This window comes from Equus caballus, chromosome 21, assembly GCF_041296265.1.
Source record: "Equus caballus isolate H_3958 breed thoroughbred chromosome 21, TB-T2T, whole genome shotgun sequence".
Taxonomy (NCBI): domain Eukaryota; kingdom Metazoa; phylum Chordata; class Mammalia; order Perissodactyla; family Equidae; genus Equus; species Equus caballus.
Genome location: NC_091704.1, coordinates 21,464,928 through 21,484,310, shown reverse-complemented (window position 1 = coordinate 21,484,310; position 19,383 = coordinate 21,464,928). Strand labels below are relative to the sequence as shown.

Here is a 19,383-nt window from a genome sequence, read left to right as displayed (position 1 = left end):
TTGTTTAGTGGAATTTTCAAAAGCAGGTGCTGACGTAGTTTGGTGTGGATACCTCCCTTTGGACAACAAAAAGGACCCCTTATTTTTTTCCTCTGGAAGATGCAATGGTTTTGGCTAAGCAAGGGAGGGTGATTTTGTTTGTATGTGTGGTAAAATATACATAACAAAATTTACCATTTTAACCATTTTAAGTATACAATTCAGTGGCATTAAGTACATTGCAACCATCACCACTGTCCATCTCCAGAACTTTCTCATCTTCCAAGCTGAAACTCTGTACCCATTAAATCACTCCTCATTCCCTCCTCTCCCCACCCCCCAGTAACCACTGTTATACTTTTTGTCTCGCTGAATTTGACTATTTCAGGAACCTCATATAAGTGGAATCATACAATATTTGTCCTTTTGTGTCTGGCTTATTTCATTTAGCATGTCTTCAGGGTTCAGAATTTCCTTTTTAAGGCTGAATCATATTCCATTGTATGTATAACCACATTTTGTTTATCCATTCGTCCATCAGTGGACATTTGGGTTGTTTCCACCTTTTGGCTATTGTGGAACGTGGGTGTACAAATACCTGTTTGAGTCCCTGCTTTCAATTCATTTGTGTCTATATTCAGAAGTAGAATTAAGCAAGGGAGGTTTTGGTCTGCAGTGGGGAGGGCAAAATGGTGGGAGTGTCCCTCCTCCCACTTTAATGGTGGCTGTAAGCTTTCTGGGGGCTACTGTGAGAGATTCCGTAGATGCTCCAGTCGGCAGCAGCTTGGTGTAGCCAAAAGGTAAGGATACAGGATGAGAGATGTGAGCATGTGGTTCCATCTGCCTTTTCATGGCCCCAGCACAGTGCTAGCTTCCCTTTGTTCTTTTTGTCCCCAGCCCCTTTGCCTCTGTAATGCCACCCGCATTCTCCTTCCCTTTCTTATGTGGCTCCCCAACTTCACCAAAACCCTTGAGAGCAACACAGTGGTCACCTCAGCTTCCTTTTGTTCCTGGTTGGTGCCTTAGAGGATAAACACACTTTTTCAGAGTTCCTATGTATAACTGAGCACCAGAAGACGTATCTAAAGACTGCTTTGTTATGTAGTTACCAGGTCTTATTTTCCCTTTGGTGTCCTGTTTGAAGTCTAAGAGAAACAACCCAAAATGTAAGACTGTGGACCGACTGTAAATCTGTATTGCACTTCGGGTGATTTGGAACTTTTTACTAGAAGCTTTTAAATCTAGCAGTTACACTATTCCCTGATGATGAAGTAGGTCTCTGGAGGCTATATTTAATTCTTTGTATAGCCATTCTGCTAAAATTATTGCTGACCTGATATTTTCCTACTTCAGAAGGATACTTTGAGCTTTGGGTGCTTTGAAAGTGTGTATCTCATGTTTGAAAGCATGCATTCATGGCGGTCTTCCTTCTTGTTTCTTGGAATTCAAGATGGAAACAAAAGAAAATACATTCCAAGAAAGAGACCGTATGTAGCCTAGGTGGCACAAAGGCATAATCTGGGTCTAGGCTCAGGAATCGACTTATTTTCTTATATAGCCTTAAAAGACTACAGATCTCTTCCCACTCACTCTGTGAAGAAGAGGCCATGTGACCAAAACAGTACCAATAACCAGCATAAAAATCCCATTCAAATAACCTGTATGTCTATGGTTGAAGCCTGACAAATTCTTATATCACTCTGGCCAACTGATTCCAGCTTTAATACGGACCTTTATTTATTGCCTCTAAATTCCTAATTATGTCAGTAGAAAATATTTAATAAATGCTTTAATAATGGTATTGAATTTTAGAAATGTGTTTCTAAGAGCACAGAGCTGATCAAAGTTCCAGTTGTAACAACAGGCTTGATTCGGTGTTAAAATATAGTAGCCAGATTGTTAGGCAAGCTCACCTCTCATACAGCAAATTGGGAATGGTATTATCCATTAATTTCCACCCTGTGCAGCTGAATAATTCAGTTGACAGATGCTAATTTTCTTAAATTGTAGGCAGCAAATGATGCGTGAATGCAACAGCAACACACTTTTTAGAGGCTCTTGGTAGTCATCAGAAAGCGAATTTATATAAAGTTTGATGTAATCACTACCAACTATGGCACAATGTTGATGCCTTCTAATGACTGCCTTAAATCCATCTGTTGTCCTCTTTTCCCTATTAACACTAATGGGGGTCCGGGCAGGAATAAAACATCCCATGTGTTGTGCTAAAAGACCTTCCAATCTGTAACATTTATATGATTCCTAAGGACAAGACTCATGCAAGAATCTTAGTGACATCTGAATCTAACCCGTGACAGCGTTATAAACATTACATTGTATAAGTGTATAAATGCTGCCTAACTTATTTTTCCAGTGACTTAAAATTTTATTTCTTGCTCATCTTATAATCCATTGTTTGTTAGGTAGCTCTTTGTGTTTCTTATTTTTTTAAGTTTATATTTACTGAATGTTCATTGTATAATGCATTTTCTTTTTTGGTTTTACAACCACCCTATAAGTTTACAGCTGAGGAACCTGAGGCTTGGAGCAGTTCATGACTGAGTGATGGGATCAGTTTTGGGGATCAGAATTGGCACACAGCAGTCTGACCCTAGAGTCAACCATAACTAGAACAATCTATTTTTATCATTACTGGCAAAGACCTTTATGTCTGGTTGGGTTTGAAGAGAGTGTAAGATAAGTATATGGGCTAAGTTCAAAAACTTACTTCAAGCTCAGTTCAAAAACTGATCAGTTATTGAACATCAAAATGTCTCCGTTAGGGTCAGGGTCTGTTGAAGTAACGAAAGAATTGAAGGCCGACAGAGTCTCTCCTTGGCCAACTCTTTCCAGGCTCCTCTGAACCCTCTTTCTCAACTAGGTCTCAACCTTGGCGAGTAAAGACTTGAACAAACACTAACACAGTTTCTAACAGCTCAGGGCCACATCCTTAGGATGACCCTGGTCCCCTCAAAGTGCCTGCCTGAGAAAACTGAAGGCTGCCTCCAAAATTTACTGTTTGTTTTGGCCGATGGATAGGGTCTCTATCTCCCATTCTGTGTGGGAGGATGGAATCCTAACTTCCATAACTGCCAGCTAGCAGCCTGGCACTTTCGCTTCCCTGACTCGACTGGGCCCCAGCTTGCACCCTGCCCTCCTCCTTCATTCTCCTGTTAAAACACCCAGTTACTTCTGTACATATTGAAGGTGGGTTAGTTCACGCTGGCCTCTTTTTCCCTATTGCAGTGGTTATTACTGGGTCAAATCTGTCCTTACCACTTTACCTAGTGTCCGGCTTTGTTTTTCTTTGCCAAGGCACACCTCTGGTCTTGTTACTGAGATTAGACTTAACACATGAGATAGTGACAGGTAAAAGGCATGTGGTGGTGTTCAAGTGGGGGATTTGAGAGGAGGAGATAACGGCGTGCGTGTCCTGGTAGCAGTGGTCTCCGCTTGCTCTAGAGTGCCCTGTGAGCTCTAACAAAGCGGAAGTGTTCAAAGCTTGGTTAGGAGTGAATGGAGAGAGGGGAAGTGGCTCTGGTTCCTTGTGCCCTCTCCCCCAGTGCTTGTTCTGGATCTATGCAGAGTCTGACTTCCCACCTGGGGCATCTCTGGGCTTACTGAGCTGGGATCCTAGCATATGAATTTCCTGCACTGAGGACTTATTCAGGAACTGTCCCTGCTTTTGTCCTGCCCTCCCACTGGCAGAAAGGGAGCCTTTCCCAGTTACAGCTGCCATGCCTTTCACGCTGGGACCATGATGAGGTTCTTCATGCTTCCTTTTTGCTCCCATTCTCCAGGGAACCTCTCCCCTGGCTTCTTCTCCACCCACATCCCTTGGGGAGCCCTCTTATCACTCACACCCCTCTCTGACATGATCTTAGGAACTACCAGTTTGAGGGGTGGAAGAAATTTGCTCTTGGCTAGTTTGCCATGTTGGATTATGGAGCACATTTTTTGAAAGCAATATTATATCATATACAGAAATTAATAGAGAATAATTCAATACAACCCCATATACTTGCCAGCTAGCTTTATCAAATCTTAATATTTGCCACATTCTTCAGATACATTTATAAAAAGTTAACATTAAGTATATTAAAACCACAAGTGAAAACTTAATTCCTTAGACTTTTAAGTTCAACTAAGAAACGCATTTATTCCCTGCAGATAGTTTTTAAAACAATAAAATATTACAGCATACTCCTCCCCGGACCCACTCCCCATTTTCCCTGCCAGAGATAACTACAATTCTGAATTTGCTGTTTATCTTTTCCATAAAGAAATACTGTTCTTTATTTTAATATTATTCATTGTTTTTCTTTATTTCTTTTGTGATCCATCCTAAGAGCCCATTACCATGTTTTACTTTGTTGCTGCGGTGGTTAGAGGATGCATTGATGGAGTTATGAAGTTCTTATGATAATGTGAATATTGATAGTGTATCGACTGTTCTCCATGTCCCAGGGTGAGTGCCTTAAGTGCACTATCCATTTAATCCTGTCTGCTACCATTTCCCACCTTTTCAAAAGATTTATTCTCTCTCTCTATATAAATATATATTGTTTTCTTATAAATGTAGAATCATCCTATCTTTACTTATAACTTGTATTTTCACCTAAGCATATGTGATGAATATTTTCCTGTGATAGGATTTGGGCTTCAGAGTAAGAATCCTTGTTTTGCCTCTTTATTAGCTGTATGCCCTTGTCTAATTGTGTAACCTCTCTGGTCTTTAAAGTGGGGATAATATTACGTAGTACCCCAAAGGACTGTTAATACATTGCATATAGCAACATATAGTGAGACCTCAATGTACTTTAGCTGTTATGCTATACTACAAATGAAATTTAAGAAAATAATCTCTTTGGTTTTATTCTTCCTATTTAGATTTGATCAAGTATTGATCAGAGTGTAGTTTAACTGCATTTCAGGCAACAAACATTTATTGAGCACTTATTAAGCGCCAGGCACTGTGCCAAGTACTGAAGATACAGAAATGAATGCCTATTTCTTCATCTCAGGGGGATTACACGGAGATAGTCTAATAATTATTTTCTACTAAAAGAAAAAAAGGACTGATTATAGAATGCTTCAGTGAACTAGAATGTTTGCCTTCAAGTTTTTCCATGATTACATTAAATTCTTCAAGTGTTTTTGTATCTACCCTTAGTGGTTTTTAAAATGAACAATCTGGGCCAGAGAAACGGTGAGGCCAGAGTAGAGTTTCTCCATCACACACACCTTGATATCACATAGCTTCTCTTCTCCTGTCAGCACTCCCTGAAACATGAACAAAGAAAATATAAATACAGGAAAGACACAGGAGAGACCAGAAAAAAAATCTATGGATTCCAATTCCTGGAGGTTGGTGTATTTCTTTGACAAGTGATGTCCTTCAAATAGTGAGAGTTATTTCCATGTTAAAGAAATCATTTTTTCATGTAATCCTGACGTTAGCATTCCTAAATGCAGTCTTAGAGGTTTCCTGTTCTTTTTCAATTAATGTCCTGTTTTTGGGTCCAAAGGGGACAGATTTCCCAAAGGCCCCCTTAGTCCAGCTTTTTAGTTCATGTTTCAAAATAAGGCAAGGAAAAAGATAAAAATTCTAGACTTTAAATGTAACATACCCTGCACAAAAATGTATCTTAATGTTTTGAGATGGTGACTGGAACCACAGAGGGTAATTATATTTGAATTTTCAGTGATAGGGTTATGCTTCAATTAATTGATATTTGCTATATTTATTTGCTGGGAAAAAATCCTACCCTATTATGTGGGGTTAGTGGGGAATCGGTGACAAAAATCAATATGATCCCATAAATATAGGTTACAGAAAGAAAGTCTGGCAGAAAATCACTGAAATGTTGATAGTGGTTTTCCCTGGTGTGATTATAGGTGATTTCTTTTTCTTTATATATATTTACGTTTTTTACTTGTGAGTGAAAGGAAACCAAACCCAAGCAGAAAAGATACTTTGCGTTCTTACTACTGTTATGATGAAATAGCTAACATATACCAGGTGCTTTACTTGTAAAACCTGCTAATCTCCCAACAGCTTCACGTAGTGGATCCCATCATCTCCGTTTTAGAGATGGCAAGTGCATCTGACTTCCTTCCTCCACATCATTCAGCTCCAGATCAAGATCTCAAAAGCAGATCTAGTTTCCTGTACAGTTTGTGTTTTCCACTATAAAATAAGAGAGTGAAAGAGCAATTTTGGCAAAATAAGTAGCCATTTTTTCCTTTGCAATTAAAATGTAGATTTCTGAAAGCAAGTGGGACAGAGTATTACACGTCTTAACATGAACAGTTGATAGGAGCTGCCCCGCGCTCCCGTGCTTTCATAGCACCGGCAGTTCCCATGGGCACTAAGAGTAAACTGGTTAATACATTGCAGTAGTTATTAACCAGTGGGAGATGCTTGGGAAGTGCATGCCTGAGGTAGGAGAGTGAGGCTGTTTCCCAAGGAACACATCTGCTGGGGAGAACCCCGGGAACAGGTGTTACCTCTGCTGCAGGGCCCCCAGCCACACACGCCACAGTCCCTCTTGATTCTGAGAGGTTCGAAGCTGGAGTCGCCACACACACAGCCCTCGGATGAGGTTTGATGGGTTGCCTGCTGTCTTTTCGTTGTCCCTTTGTGTTTTCTGGGAAACAAGTGTCCACTTCTCCTTTCATCGTTCAACAGATATTTAATGAGCACCTGCTATGGCCAGTCATTGCGCTAGTCTTGGGGCAAAGCAGATAAAAATCAAACATAGTCTCTGCTTTTACTGACTTTCATTATTCTGTGAATTTTCATGTCCATCCTAACCTCCTGAAGTCAAAAAGCCTTATTTCTTGTGTATTTGTAACTAATCTCGTCCATGTACTAAGGAAGTAAAACATTGTGAATTGGTTCAGCTATTTGACTTTTAAAGGCACACCTGTATATATTAGAGTTCAAGGTTGATGTAAATTACTCAGTGAACCTAAACTGACATTGATGTCCTGACTTATGCAAATGAATACCATTATGTGTCCTGTAGACATGGTTGGATGACCACCAGTGCCTCAGAGAGAGAAGCAGGGAGAAAGAGGCACCAGCCCCATTTCACCTTGGAAGAATTCCAACTCTACCTTTTGTTGGTCATGATCTCCACTTCAGTCTTTTTTCTAGTTGATTCCTAGATCACTTTCCATATTAGATATTTTAAAAGTACATTTGTAAATGCACATCCTTATTTCTGTGATGCTGAGAATATTTTGTGTATTTGTGTATGGTCTCAGCATGGTCCCAGGGAACAGGCAGAAGTAACAAGATACTTCCTCCTGCCCTGGCTGAAAGCTACGGATGCTGGAGATGAAGAGGTTGACTTGGCTTTATGTGGGAAATCAGGGTCAGAACTTGCAACTGCATCTCCTGACTTACTTAAAACAGTTTGCCTCCAGTTGCTATTAATAAATGTAATTATGGAGTATGGCAGAAGTAGCACAGAAGGAGGATGGCCAAGGAGGGATCTGCCATCGCCATGCAAGTGCTGCCGTTCAGCCCGCCACTTACATTGTCTTCTCTTCAACCCCAACAGGGAGGTACCTCCTTCCAAATCCAGTTGCAGGTCTGGCCTGCCCAGCCTCGGTGGAGACGTCCAACCTCCTGCGCATGCGCAGCCAGGCCCTGGGCCAGTCGGCACCTTCGCTCACGGCCAGCCTGGTGAGTGTCCTCCAGCCCTGTCTTCTACGGGCTGGATTTCCTCCATCTCGCCACCTCTTTAGAGACTATTTTAAGTTTATTCACTTTAACTAGGTTTGAACTTACCTACATTTAACACTGAGCACATATTTGGCAAAGTGAAATTCCTTGCTTTCAGTATGCTAATTTTTTCCAAGGCCCGTCGTCTCCCCTAACCCCAACGATGTAATTTGGGGTATTTGTTTCAAATTGACTCTGTCTCTTCTCTTCCCTCAAAAGAAATGAAAATGTTTCTAAGCTTTTATTTATTTATTTATTTTTAACTTCTGTCAACCTTAAAAATAAAACAGCTAGTTATTTTACCAGCAAAACGAGTTTATTCTGGAATAGCCAAAGAATAGCAATTCAGGATATGCATGCTATAGTGGACCATATGCAAATTCAACAAATAGAGGAGGGGAACTTTATTTTATAGAGAAAAAAGACACAACTGGGAAGAGTTGTTTTGAAGGAAAGTCCGTTGGAGAAAAGCAAGAGTTCAGGGTGGTGATAGTTTCTCATTGGCTGAGTTGCTGGGTAGTCGATTTCTGTCCGGGATGTAATGTACATTTTTTCCTATAATTAACTGTTTTTTCCTGTTGAAGACTTCTAGGGGGGTCTGTAATTGACTGTCTTTCCTCTCGTTAACCTCGAATGGTACTACATGGGGGCTCCCCTTTCGGGACTGCTTATTCCATTTTAAATGAAGTTTCCTTTTATTAATTTTCACACTTCTTATTTGAAAATAGTTTCAAACTCACAGAAACATTGCAAGAATGAGAAAAATACGTAAAACACCAGTTGATTTTTGAGATTCAACTGTTAACCTCTTGCCCAATTTGCTTTATCATTTGCTTTATCTCTCTCTGTATATATGTATATTTAGAGATGTGTGTGTATAATTTTTTGGAACCGCTTGAGAGTAAATTGGGTGTATCCTGGCCTTTTGTTATCACAGTTATCAACTTCAGTAAATTTAGTGCTGATACAAGCCTTTTATCTGCTCTGCCATCTGTGTTTCAGTTTTATCAATCGGCTCAATAATGTCTTCTGTAGCATTTTTTTGTGCTCCAGTATAGGATCCAATTTAGAGTCACTTATTGCATTTAATTGTCCTATCTATTTAGTCTCCTTTAATCTGGAACCTTTCCATAGCCTTTCGTTGCCGTTTATGACATGGCAGTTTTTGAAGACTATATCCCCATGCTCTCCGCCACTTTTTTCAACGGAACATTTCTCAAATACCTGTGTCTGATAGGTCTGACGTTTCCTCATGATGAAATTAAGGTTTTGCATTCCAGGCCAGAATATGACATTGCACCCTCTCCGGGCATGCCATCTGCAGGCACATAAGGTCCATCTGCCCTTCATTGTGATATTAATGTTTCCACCCAGGCAGGGTGTTACCCAATTTCTCCACTGCAGTTTGACTTTTTTTTTTGCAATCAGTAAGCATTCTGTGGAGAGAAAGTTTCAGGCTGTGCAAACGTGTTTCTCCTCATCAAAAATTTCCCCTAGACTTTACGTTCGTTCATCAGTCTTGCCTGGACTCTTCTTTTCTATGACAATTAAAAATGGTCATTATTCCAATTTTAACACTCTTTCCACATTTACCAATTGGCACACAGTATAAATATTTGTGTATTTGTTAGCAGTGTGGATTCCTATGTTTTTTTTTCAATGTAGACCATTATTTATTTATTTAGTATTTTTGTGAGGAAGATTGGCCCTCAGCTAACATCTGTTTCACGGTCTTCCTCTTTTTGCTTGAGGAGGATTGTGCCTGAGCTAACAGCTGTTCCAATCTTCCTCTATTTTATGTGGGATGCTGCCACAGCATGGTTTGATGAGCGGTGCTAGGTCCACGGCCAGGATCTGAACCTGCAAACCCTGGGGTGCTGAAGCAGAGCATGCAAACTTAACCACTATGCCACCGGACAGGCCCTAGACTTTTATTTTTAACCATGATGCTTATTAGGGTTTTGTTTTCTAGTGGACTCATTGCTTCTCTACTTTAACCTTTGGCTCAGCCTAGAGGTCTGTACAGGTTATTTTTGCACAGGTGGTGGGTTGTGTGGTATGGGAATAGGTTTTTAAACATCTTTTACTGATGATGATGCAAATAATATATAAATCTGTGTACTGCGATGCCTTATTTTATGCATTGGTAATAAGTCCTGTTGGATATTCGGGAGTCCTTCAGTAAGGCAGAGAGATTTGAATTAGCGCCAGGCTCTAGTCCTGCTTTTGCCTTTAATTGGCTGCATGAACTTGGGCAGGTCACTGAGTTTCTCAGGTTTTATCACCTCATCTGCAACTGCAAGATGAAAAGGAGTATTAAACAGTCTCTGGAATTCAACTTTGGGGTTACCTGATTCTACTTTCAGAATAATAAAGATTCTGAATATACTGAATAATTATCCCCAAAAAAGTTTCTTTCGGGGTATTTTATGACTTCAAAATTGACTATGATCTTTAAACCAAAATTCATCTTCTTCTTCTCATGTAAATTTTGGGGCTTATTTTTAAAGGAACAGTTAAAGTGACAGTAGTTAGCATTTTTCTCCTTCCCATCCCCAAGTTTGAAGTTACTTTTTCTTCTTGGGGAATTTTATTGAAAACTTATTTTATAGTAACCATTTACTTTTTAAGGAAAGTGGGAAATTCCTGACAATTAGGGATTTTTTTTTAAACAAGAGTGCTTTTTGGGCCACTGCAATATTATTCTTAACACTTAAATAGTAATCCTGTATGTTTATTGCCAAGTAAATCATTCTGATTAAAACAACACTGTCACAGGTACTATGTCTTATGATCTAATACTGATAGTCACGTAATCAGACACAGAAACTGATTTATTCATTAATAAAACACATCAGGTAACCTAAGATATTTGGTAATAAGATAGAAAAATAAGATGTATTAATAGAAAACAGAAGAAGAGTACTCCCAAAAATCTGTTTGATGACATTCTTATCAAAGAGTCACTTAAATTATTAGCATCTCTACCCTCCAACTTTTTATAGTGTTTGCTTAAGAGCAAAACTAGGGAAAATGCTAAAATACCATAGAGAGCAAACTTAAAATAGTCCCTGACTCGTAACAAGTCTCCAAGGTTAGCAGTATTAATACTTCTGTTCTTACTGTATTGTGAGGAGGCTTGGGTATAGAAGCAAGACTGCGATGAACTGTTTCCTACAGACAGTGGAGGTTTAGAATATAACCCTCATTGTATCTTTCCTTCAGAGGTTTCATCACTTCCTAATTGTGGTCTAAGGAGAACTCTTTGCGGCCTGCTGGACCAAGTCTTGGGTCCACCACCTTCTGTCCTGTGAAGAGCAGCAGCAGCTGGAGCAGAGCTGCCTGGCAGGGCATCATCTTGATCTCTTCCTTGTTCTGTGCCATATCACTTATTTCAATATGTCACTCAGTGCGTGTTAATGACTTTTCCTGCTTTTGGTATCCTTTGCAGAACCTTTAAAGTTAATCTGTTTCCTGTGTCTTGGATTGGATTACATCTAAATTATCCCTGCTGATTACAGCTCGCAGATTTGATAGAGAATGGTGCTGAAGAGGTGGAAATGTACAGCTATTAGAACTTCTTTTTTGTTTCCTTGTCTTCTAAACAGGCTGATGCTTCTGGTGGGGTGTTCAATAGAACATGCTTCACTCTGATCCTCTCTCCTCACCACTATCCTCACCCCCATTGCTCCCATTGCTGTTAAGTCAGTCTTCCTCTTGACTCCCCTTAGCATTTATCCTAGTCACCTTTGCTTTAGTTCTTTGTGTTAATGCCTCATTTTCCCCTACTAGACTGCCAGCTCCTTGAAGGCAGAAGTCCTGTCTGATTCTAACTTTCTGCTCCTCACTGCTCCTAGCACAACACGTTGAATCTAGGAGGCATTCAATAAATAATGTTGGTGGAATGAATAATTATTTGTGGAAAGTGACAGATTTCTCTAGTCGCAAGGCAAGAGTGATGGTATGATCCTGTATTCTGTAATGGGGGGCCTAATAAAACCATCCATCTAAAACCTCTCTGGTTTTGCTGTTCAGTGTCCAGCTTACAATTGTGATTAGCCTTAAAGTCCATGTAATGGGCCAAATCCCGTTTAGTTCCACATCAGCTGCTCAGAAAATATGGTGACAAAATTGTGAAGAGACTATCAGTGTCCATATTCAAGGAAATTTCATTAATCTGCTTGTAAGGAATCATGTAGTCACATCGGTTTAAATATCTTGTTGATTCTTTGAAGAAGTAAGATGAAGTCATATGTGTGTTCAGACGTGGAAAACTTGGAAAAATAGGAATCAATGTGGTTTATGTCCAAATGACAGCATTACACTTGATATAACAGAATTTCATGTTCAACACAACAACTTACAGTTCAGAAAAATATAGACCCTTAACTTGAGAAGTATTCATGTGTTAGTAAGATGTAAATGAAGGCCCTGTGGTTTGGTAGGTATGAATTTTAGTAAAAGCACAGCCTATAATGATTTAAATGCCATAGGCAAACTTGAAGGTAATGCTAACTACCTTCTCAAGGAGGAGATTAATTCCTAGCCTGAAGTATCTAGTTTTCCTTGGCAATGCTAAATGTAGTTGTGCTGCCTCTCCCAGACACATGGGGCATTTCAGATAAATGGCGTGTTGCCAATTCATCCTAAATAGCCCGGTAGCTGGCAGAATACATGCTCAGCCAGTGTCCGCCTGCCGGGACACCAGCCAGGAGTCCTGATGAAGTGTCAGATGTATACTTCATATACATTAATCTGAAGAGGGGAAAACTCATTTCCCCATTTGCTTCCTCCATCTTTCTGTCCCTCCCCACACACACGGGTAGTTTATCAAAGAAGTCATAGTCGTCAAAAGCAGGGGATTTATACAGATGCTGCTTTCTGGCAAGAGAGATGGAAATTTCAGGAGGCAAAAGCAGGACCAGTGGTAACTTATTTTTCTGTAGGAAAATAGGCTTGTAAGCCTTGATGATTAAAGTTTAGAAATGGTGTATGTGGCCATCGTAAGAAATATTCACTTCTTTTGTACTTTGGAGTAATAGATGGATGGCAGAAGCACAGTGCAAATTCCTCTCTGGTATTTTTCTCCAATTTTCTTTTTGATTTGAATCGTGAACCTCATCTGTTTTGTTTGTGTGGACATCCCATCACATTCCTTCTGAGTGAGGTCTTCCTTGACTGTCCTGTTTGAAACTGCTCCCTACACTGCATGCCACACACCCCACTTATAGCCTTTTCCCCTTCCAATATACCACATAATTTGCTTATTTCATTATATATCTCTTATTACTCTAATAAAAAATTCCTAGGAGTGGAGATGTTTTTTCTGTTTTTTCCCAGCTATTTCCCCAGGGCCTGGAATAGCGCCTGGCACGTGGTAGGTACTTAGTGAAGACTTGTTAAATGCATAAGTGAATATATTTCCTTTCTGTACATCTTTAGTGCCTTAGAACAGAGTCTTTATTTTCTTTTTGTTTTTAATCTGTGATTAACTTTTTAGGATCATATTATTCAGCCTAATCAAGAAGCTATTCTTCAAGCCAGAGAGCAGTTAACTATGGAAACTGTATTCAGGAATGAAACTATAATTGTACGGTTGGAAAGTGGAAATGGAGGGAAAGCAGAGTGGTTGAAAGATCAACTCTAGTGTTTACCACTTATTAGCTGTGTGAGACTCAGTTTCTTCCTCTGTGAAATGGGGTTAATGGTTGTAGCGCCCTCATGAGGTTACTGGGAGGGTCAAATGAGTGAATTCTTATGTGGTACTTTGCACAGTGTCTGTCACTCAAGAAAAGCTGGTGTCATTTTTCCTGGGGTTGGTAGGAAAAACGTTTCTTCGAGTTGTCAGCAGGGCTTAGCTGAGATGGTAGTATTGGAAGGGAGGAAAATGAGCACTGTTCTACCTGATCGTTTCGTTTGAGATAGTAGTTTAGCCTTTTGTCCTTACCTCCTTGCATGAGGGTTGCCCAGCTTGTTGTTTCCTTCTTCCTCATTTTCACTCAAATTCACCACCCCAGCAAACTGGGAGATAGCTTTCTAGAATAGGTAACTTTTTTGAAGGGGGAACGTGTTTTCACATATTATTCTTCAACTTTTAATATTAGGTGGTATAATTTTATGTTTCTTCAGTGGCCCTCTTTTGACATTGTATCCATTTCTTTTAATGGAAAAATTATGTTTCATGATGTACTATAAATATTAAAACCAAACTATTTAAACTCTAATATATCCAGAGAGCCTTGATGAATATTCATCTTTTCCATTTGCAAAAATGCATTATGAAGAGTCAGGGAAAATTCGCTAAACATATGCAAAAGTGCATTTTTCCTTTTTAATTCATTCAGAATGTACTGACATAATGTCAGCATTTATTTAGGGTACAGATTTTATTTGCAGTCATTTAATATTATATCAATACTTCATTAGCCTTATAGCGCAAAAACAAAAACCTGAGCCAAAAAGTACCAGTAGTTAACTCTGAGAGAGTATCTGTTAAATATTGATGTAGGAACAATTTGAATGCCCTTGGATAAATTGCTTAACAAAAGTTGTAGAGTACAACTATGAATTAGCATTTCTTCTCAGCTGTTATGACTCAATTGAAAGGCTTCATAATATTTCAATGTATGGATTTCTCACAATTTATTAAACTATTTCCTCTTTTAGGTTATTTCCAAGTTTTTCCTATTGCAAATAATGGCGATGAGCAGGCTTTTAATAAGACCTTGTTCACCTCTTTTTATTTTTTCAGGGCAGATTCTTGGAGTGGGTTGACTGCGGCAAAGGATGTGAGCATTATTGAGGTTCTCCGTACCGTTGCTAGATTGTTTCTCGGAACGCTGTGCAAATTTAGACTTACATGTATTGAGAAGGCACAACTCATTGCTCTCTGGCCAGCAGTCAGTATTGTCTTCTAAAAAAAACAAACAACTGGGGTAGTTTGTTAGCTGAAAAATAATTACTCTTTTAAATTTGCTTGATCTTTAGTGAAGTTGATATGGTTATTGGACACGTTGAACTCTTACACTAAAGCCCCCGGATAAAGCAAATATGAAGTTAGGGTTATCTGTGCCTGCTCCTGTAACTTCTGCCTGCCAGTCCCTAAGTCAGCTCACCATACCAACTGTGGGTAACCTCTGTTGCTTTTGGGATGCAAGAACTGCTGAGAGTGATTACAGTGTATGTAGCTGAAGGCATTATTCCACAGTTCAGAATTTTTTTCATCTGGAAAGTAGTAATCTCAATTGTGAAATAATGCCTTCAGCTGTGGACATTATAATCAGAGTCTCAGGAGTGCTTGTATTCCAGGAGTAATACATCTCCTGGTTATTACCCCCTGAGCTAGGTTCTGTTTATAGTGAAGGGATGAATTTTCATAACTCAGTGCTGAAATAGCAATAGGGACCCCTGAGCAGATTATTATAGGTCAGGCCTAATCCATGAAGATAAATCTCATTATAGGCTCACCTGGGCCCATCCCGAGAGTAGCTAGTTTAACAGGAGTCTGTAAATCAAAGATCAGCTTAAAAACAAACTAGAAAATCCTCGCTATAATCTCAGTACTGCCTCTGTGAACAGATACTCTCAGTGTGCATCCTTGCTCTAAACATGCTTGGGTGCCGTGAGATTAACTAACAGAAAACATGTGAAGTGTGTTGTGATTCAGTCTCTGCATGAATGAAGAACCACTTATTTTGGGGGAGAGGTTTTTTTTCTAAAATGAAATTCCACCCAGAAGTAGTCGCTTAAAACTTCCCATCCCAGTTTTCTCTTCCTCATATTTTGCGAGGATTAAAAAATATGCAAGACCTTATGTATGTGTTGTCCTCCTGGGAAGGACGGGCTGCCTGCTGGAGTGGCTCTCTGCGTGGGTGTGCCTAGACAGACTGGTCAAGTGTGGACTTCTTGTTATCAAAGGCATCTGAGAGTCAGTGAGCTGAATCGTGCCCATAAATATTGTGTGGGATTTAAAGAGTAGAAATGCACCCCCTCTTTTAATTGCTTTAGTACAGGAAAGCAAAACAAATTTATAACAGCTATACCATATACATGTATGTACATGGTTGTGTGTGTGTGTGTGTGAAAGCTTAGGTTTCATGTATTACCCACTTACCCAACCAGTGTGCCTATTTAGGAGCTGACCAACCTGTTCACCAAGCACTGTGAGATGATCCATAGAGTGGTAAGTGCTGGCACTTCAGTTGCCCTATTCCTCACCGTGTCTTTAGCATCAAGGGCAGTGCCTGGTGTATTTTTAGAACTTAGATAATGGTTGTTTATTAACAAAGATCGAGGAAGTCTTAATTCTAAGTTTCAATAGTTTTGCTCTGGTGGACTCCTGGTGTGACACAGCTTGTCCTCTCTGGTGTCCTTTTGCCCCTGTGGTAAATATCAGCACTTGCCTATTTGCTGTCTTATTGCCAAAAGGATTCTGCAGCTCAGGAAAACTAAGAAACCCATAGTAATTAGACAGTGGTTTGTGGGAGGGAAGGTATTGGGATGTAACGTTTCCTTTCTTGTGCAAGATGAAAAATTATCATTTTAATTCATAGGCTTCTTAGGAAATTCCTGGTTATTGTGGCTCTGGAAAATCCAACATACTTCAATATTTTTCCTACCTTATTTCTATAGATATACTTGGATGATTAGTGGAATGAGTACTTTTGGTATACTTATTTCTTGTTCATTGGCAGCTGAAGTATCAATCTACACTTGGATTCTGAATCAGTGTATTCCTCATTATGCTCATTTATCAGTTAATTGACTAATAATGGAGTTCTTATATAGCTAGTATTAAAACCTGTATAGAAAAGATGTGACACATGGTCTTGCTTTTTAAGGAGCTTCTAAGCTAGTTGAAATAAGACTTCTGAGCCATTGGAGAGCAAAGTAGAAGATAATAACATGCTGGATAATTTGCAGCTGTGTTTATAGATGTGGCAGAATGACACGGGCTGTAGGTTTCTGGCAAGTTTTGGTTAGGCAAGCTTTAAGGTGTAGTGGAACTATGTCCATAGTGGAACGGAGTCTTTATCTTCGTTAGATTCAACGACTGGAGGTTAATAGTGGCTTACTGGATTCTGAGATCTTTTCTGTGTGATCTGACCCTAAGTGAAGAAGGGAGCAATGTAGCAATTCCAACCTAGCTATTTGTGACAGCTAAATACTTGCTTTTGTTGTTCAGATACTCAACCTCTATTTAAATAAAATACTTAAACAAGGGGTGCTAAGTAGCAGAGAGCATTTTTGCAAACAATATGCAAAGGCATAAATCTCTTGCTGGAGTTTTGATAATGCTGACCTCACACTAGGACTGAGTGTCATTCCAAGCCCTAGGGCTTCTGCAAGCCTGCTTCCTTAGAGCCCTACCTTCACTTTTTCTTTCTTTTACCTCTTTTTCTTTGTCTCTGTACCTTTCTTTTTATCTAAGATGATCCACCACTAAAACGTGGATTGTTCTCCAGATGGTGTGTATCCTAAGAATCCGAGATACTGCGTTATTGTTTGCACTGTAGAATTCTGCATTCAGTAAGTAATAACTGGGCTTTACTATATCATGGATTTATATATAGATCCCCAAGTAAATGGGTATACATTTATCATTCTTTTTGCAAGAATGAAAGCTTCTTCTAGAATTCTTGTGAAATGTCTCTTCATTGCATGAAACCAACTTGTTTTTCATTATAGATGCCCCCAGCTTTGCTTATATATATGCTCAGTTAAGTATGTTTGTTTCTTTCCTTGTTTGTTTGGATAAGTGTAAGTCAGTTGCTTTTTTTTTGGTTCCTAGACACAAGCAGTGGTAAGTTTTAACCTGATAAATAATATGAACCTGTGATATCATTTTGTCCCCCCTTTTTACATACTTCTGATCAAAAAGTCATTAATTAAACTTCAAGGAACTTCTGTGTTTTCTCCATTTTCTGGAAAACATCCATCCCCTTGACAGATTCACTTGATGGAGGGACGAGGGTTTCTCATCTTTACGTATTTCTAAGGTTTGGCAAAATAATTTGGGCAGTAGCAAACCACTTAGCATTCCTCAGAGGGCATCAGATGCCTTGTCCCATGCTCTTCCTTGTTCTGAAAAAAGGAAACCTCTCTATGCAACTCCCTTCTTTTTGCCTGGCCAATGCCTACCTGTACTTTACCACATGCCCTTCCTTTCCTGGAGCTTTCCCTGTCCCTTTCCTGCTCTGTCCACCTCACCTCAACCTGGGTTATGTGACCCTCCTTTGAATTGTGCATATCCAAACCAAAGCGTTGATCACCTAGGACTGTAAGGGTCTCTGCTTGCCTTCTCTGGCTTCCCTCCTCACCCCCAAATGGTCTGATTGCCTAAAGAGCCCAGGAAAATGATCTGCAGCTGATGAAGATGTGAGCCTGGCGTATTTCATTAGATGGGCTCTTAGAAATAATGCTAGATGAAATATCATGGGCTTATATTAGGTTGTGCCCATAGCACCTCTGTACATTTTAATTGACCTTTCAGAGCTTTGCTTCTGAAAATGAATCCTGGAATTGGAGAATTTTATGGATGACACAGACCTTGGGTCACCCCTCTCCCCTTGCCTAGAGAGATTGTGCACTGCACTGGCCCTTATCTAAATTGTGATCATTTTTTACAAGCACTTGATTTAGAATTTAATTATTGTAGGCAGTTTAGAATAATGTTTAAGAGCATGGGCTCCAGAGCCAGGCTGCCTGGGCTGGAATCTGGACTTTACCACTTACTAGATGTGTGACCTTGACCAAAGAACATAACCTTCCTGTTCCTCTGAAAAATGGGAATGTTAACAGTACCTATCTTACATGGTTGTTGCTGGAATCCGGTGAGATGGTTGCATGTATGGCACTTGGAACACATAGGAAGAACACAATGATGTTAACCATTATTATCATCTTGTTCAAAAGCAATAAGTAGACGTATTAATTTACTAAACTAGGGAGGCTAAGTTTTATTAAATGCGTATCTGAAGTTTATGGTTTAGAGAATTGATGAAGCTGGCCTCGTAAAGATAGGATTCTCTGATTATTTTCAGATAACTGCAGGTCTGCTATGTTTTCTGCAGGATAATTCGTAAGGCATGAAGCTTGTTTGAAACTACAGTTTATGGGGAAAGAATAATGTAGCATTTTCAACATAAGGTAAACTTCCAGGGGTGACGTCATTAAACAATAAAAAAATAAAAAGGCAACTAGAAAAAAAAAACTCTCAACTCCTTTCTTTCATTCCTCTCCTTGGATTATACAAAAGACTTATCAGGATCTTGGTTTTCATGAGTCTTCTTTTTGTATCAAATATATGACTTGCTTTCTTTTGAAGTGACGTTTTGTATACCTCTTACCTCAGTGCCTGTATAGTCAGGCGTCGCTTACTGACAGGGATACATTCTGAGAAACGTGTCCTTAGGCGATTCCGTTGTTGTGCAAACATCTTAGACTGTGCTTACACAAACCTAGATGGTATGGCCTACTACACACCTAGGCTGTATGGTACTAATCTTGTGGGACCACTGTTGTATATGTGGTCCGTTGTTGACTGAAAGGTCGTTATACAGCATATGACTGTGTTTGGACCTTTAGAATACTAACATCTATATTACTGAAAATATTATTAACATTGCCATCTTTTTTCCCCAAAATGTTGCTATCATTTGTCCAGGTGG

General features: G+C 39.5%; 1 protein-coding gene across 8 annotated transcripts in view; it reads left to right on the top strand.

Moving 5' to 3' along the window:
- MAST4 (microtubule associated serine/threonine kinase family member 4) overlaps positions 1 to 19,383 on the top strand; it is a 576,096-nt gene that overhangs the window by 192,376 nt on the left and 364,337 nt on the right. For 7 of the 8 annotated variants that reach the window (XM_070246179.1, XM_023625596.2, XM_070246178.1 and 4 more), the window contains exon 3: positions 7,551 to 7,675. The exons of the other annotated variant lie outside the window; for it this stretch is intronic. In XM_070246179.1, coding sequence (XP_070102280.1) covers positions 7,551 to 7,675 — 125 coding nt within the window. The remainder of the gene's footprint in view (positions 1 to 7,550; positions 7,676 to 19,383) is intronic. 8 annotated transcript variants of the gene reach the window in all.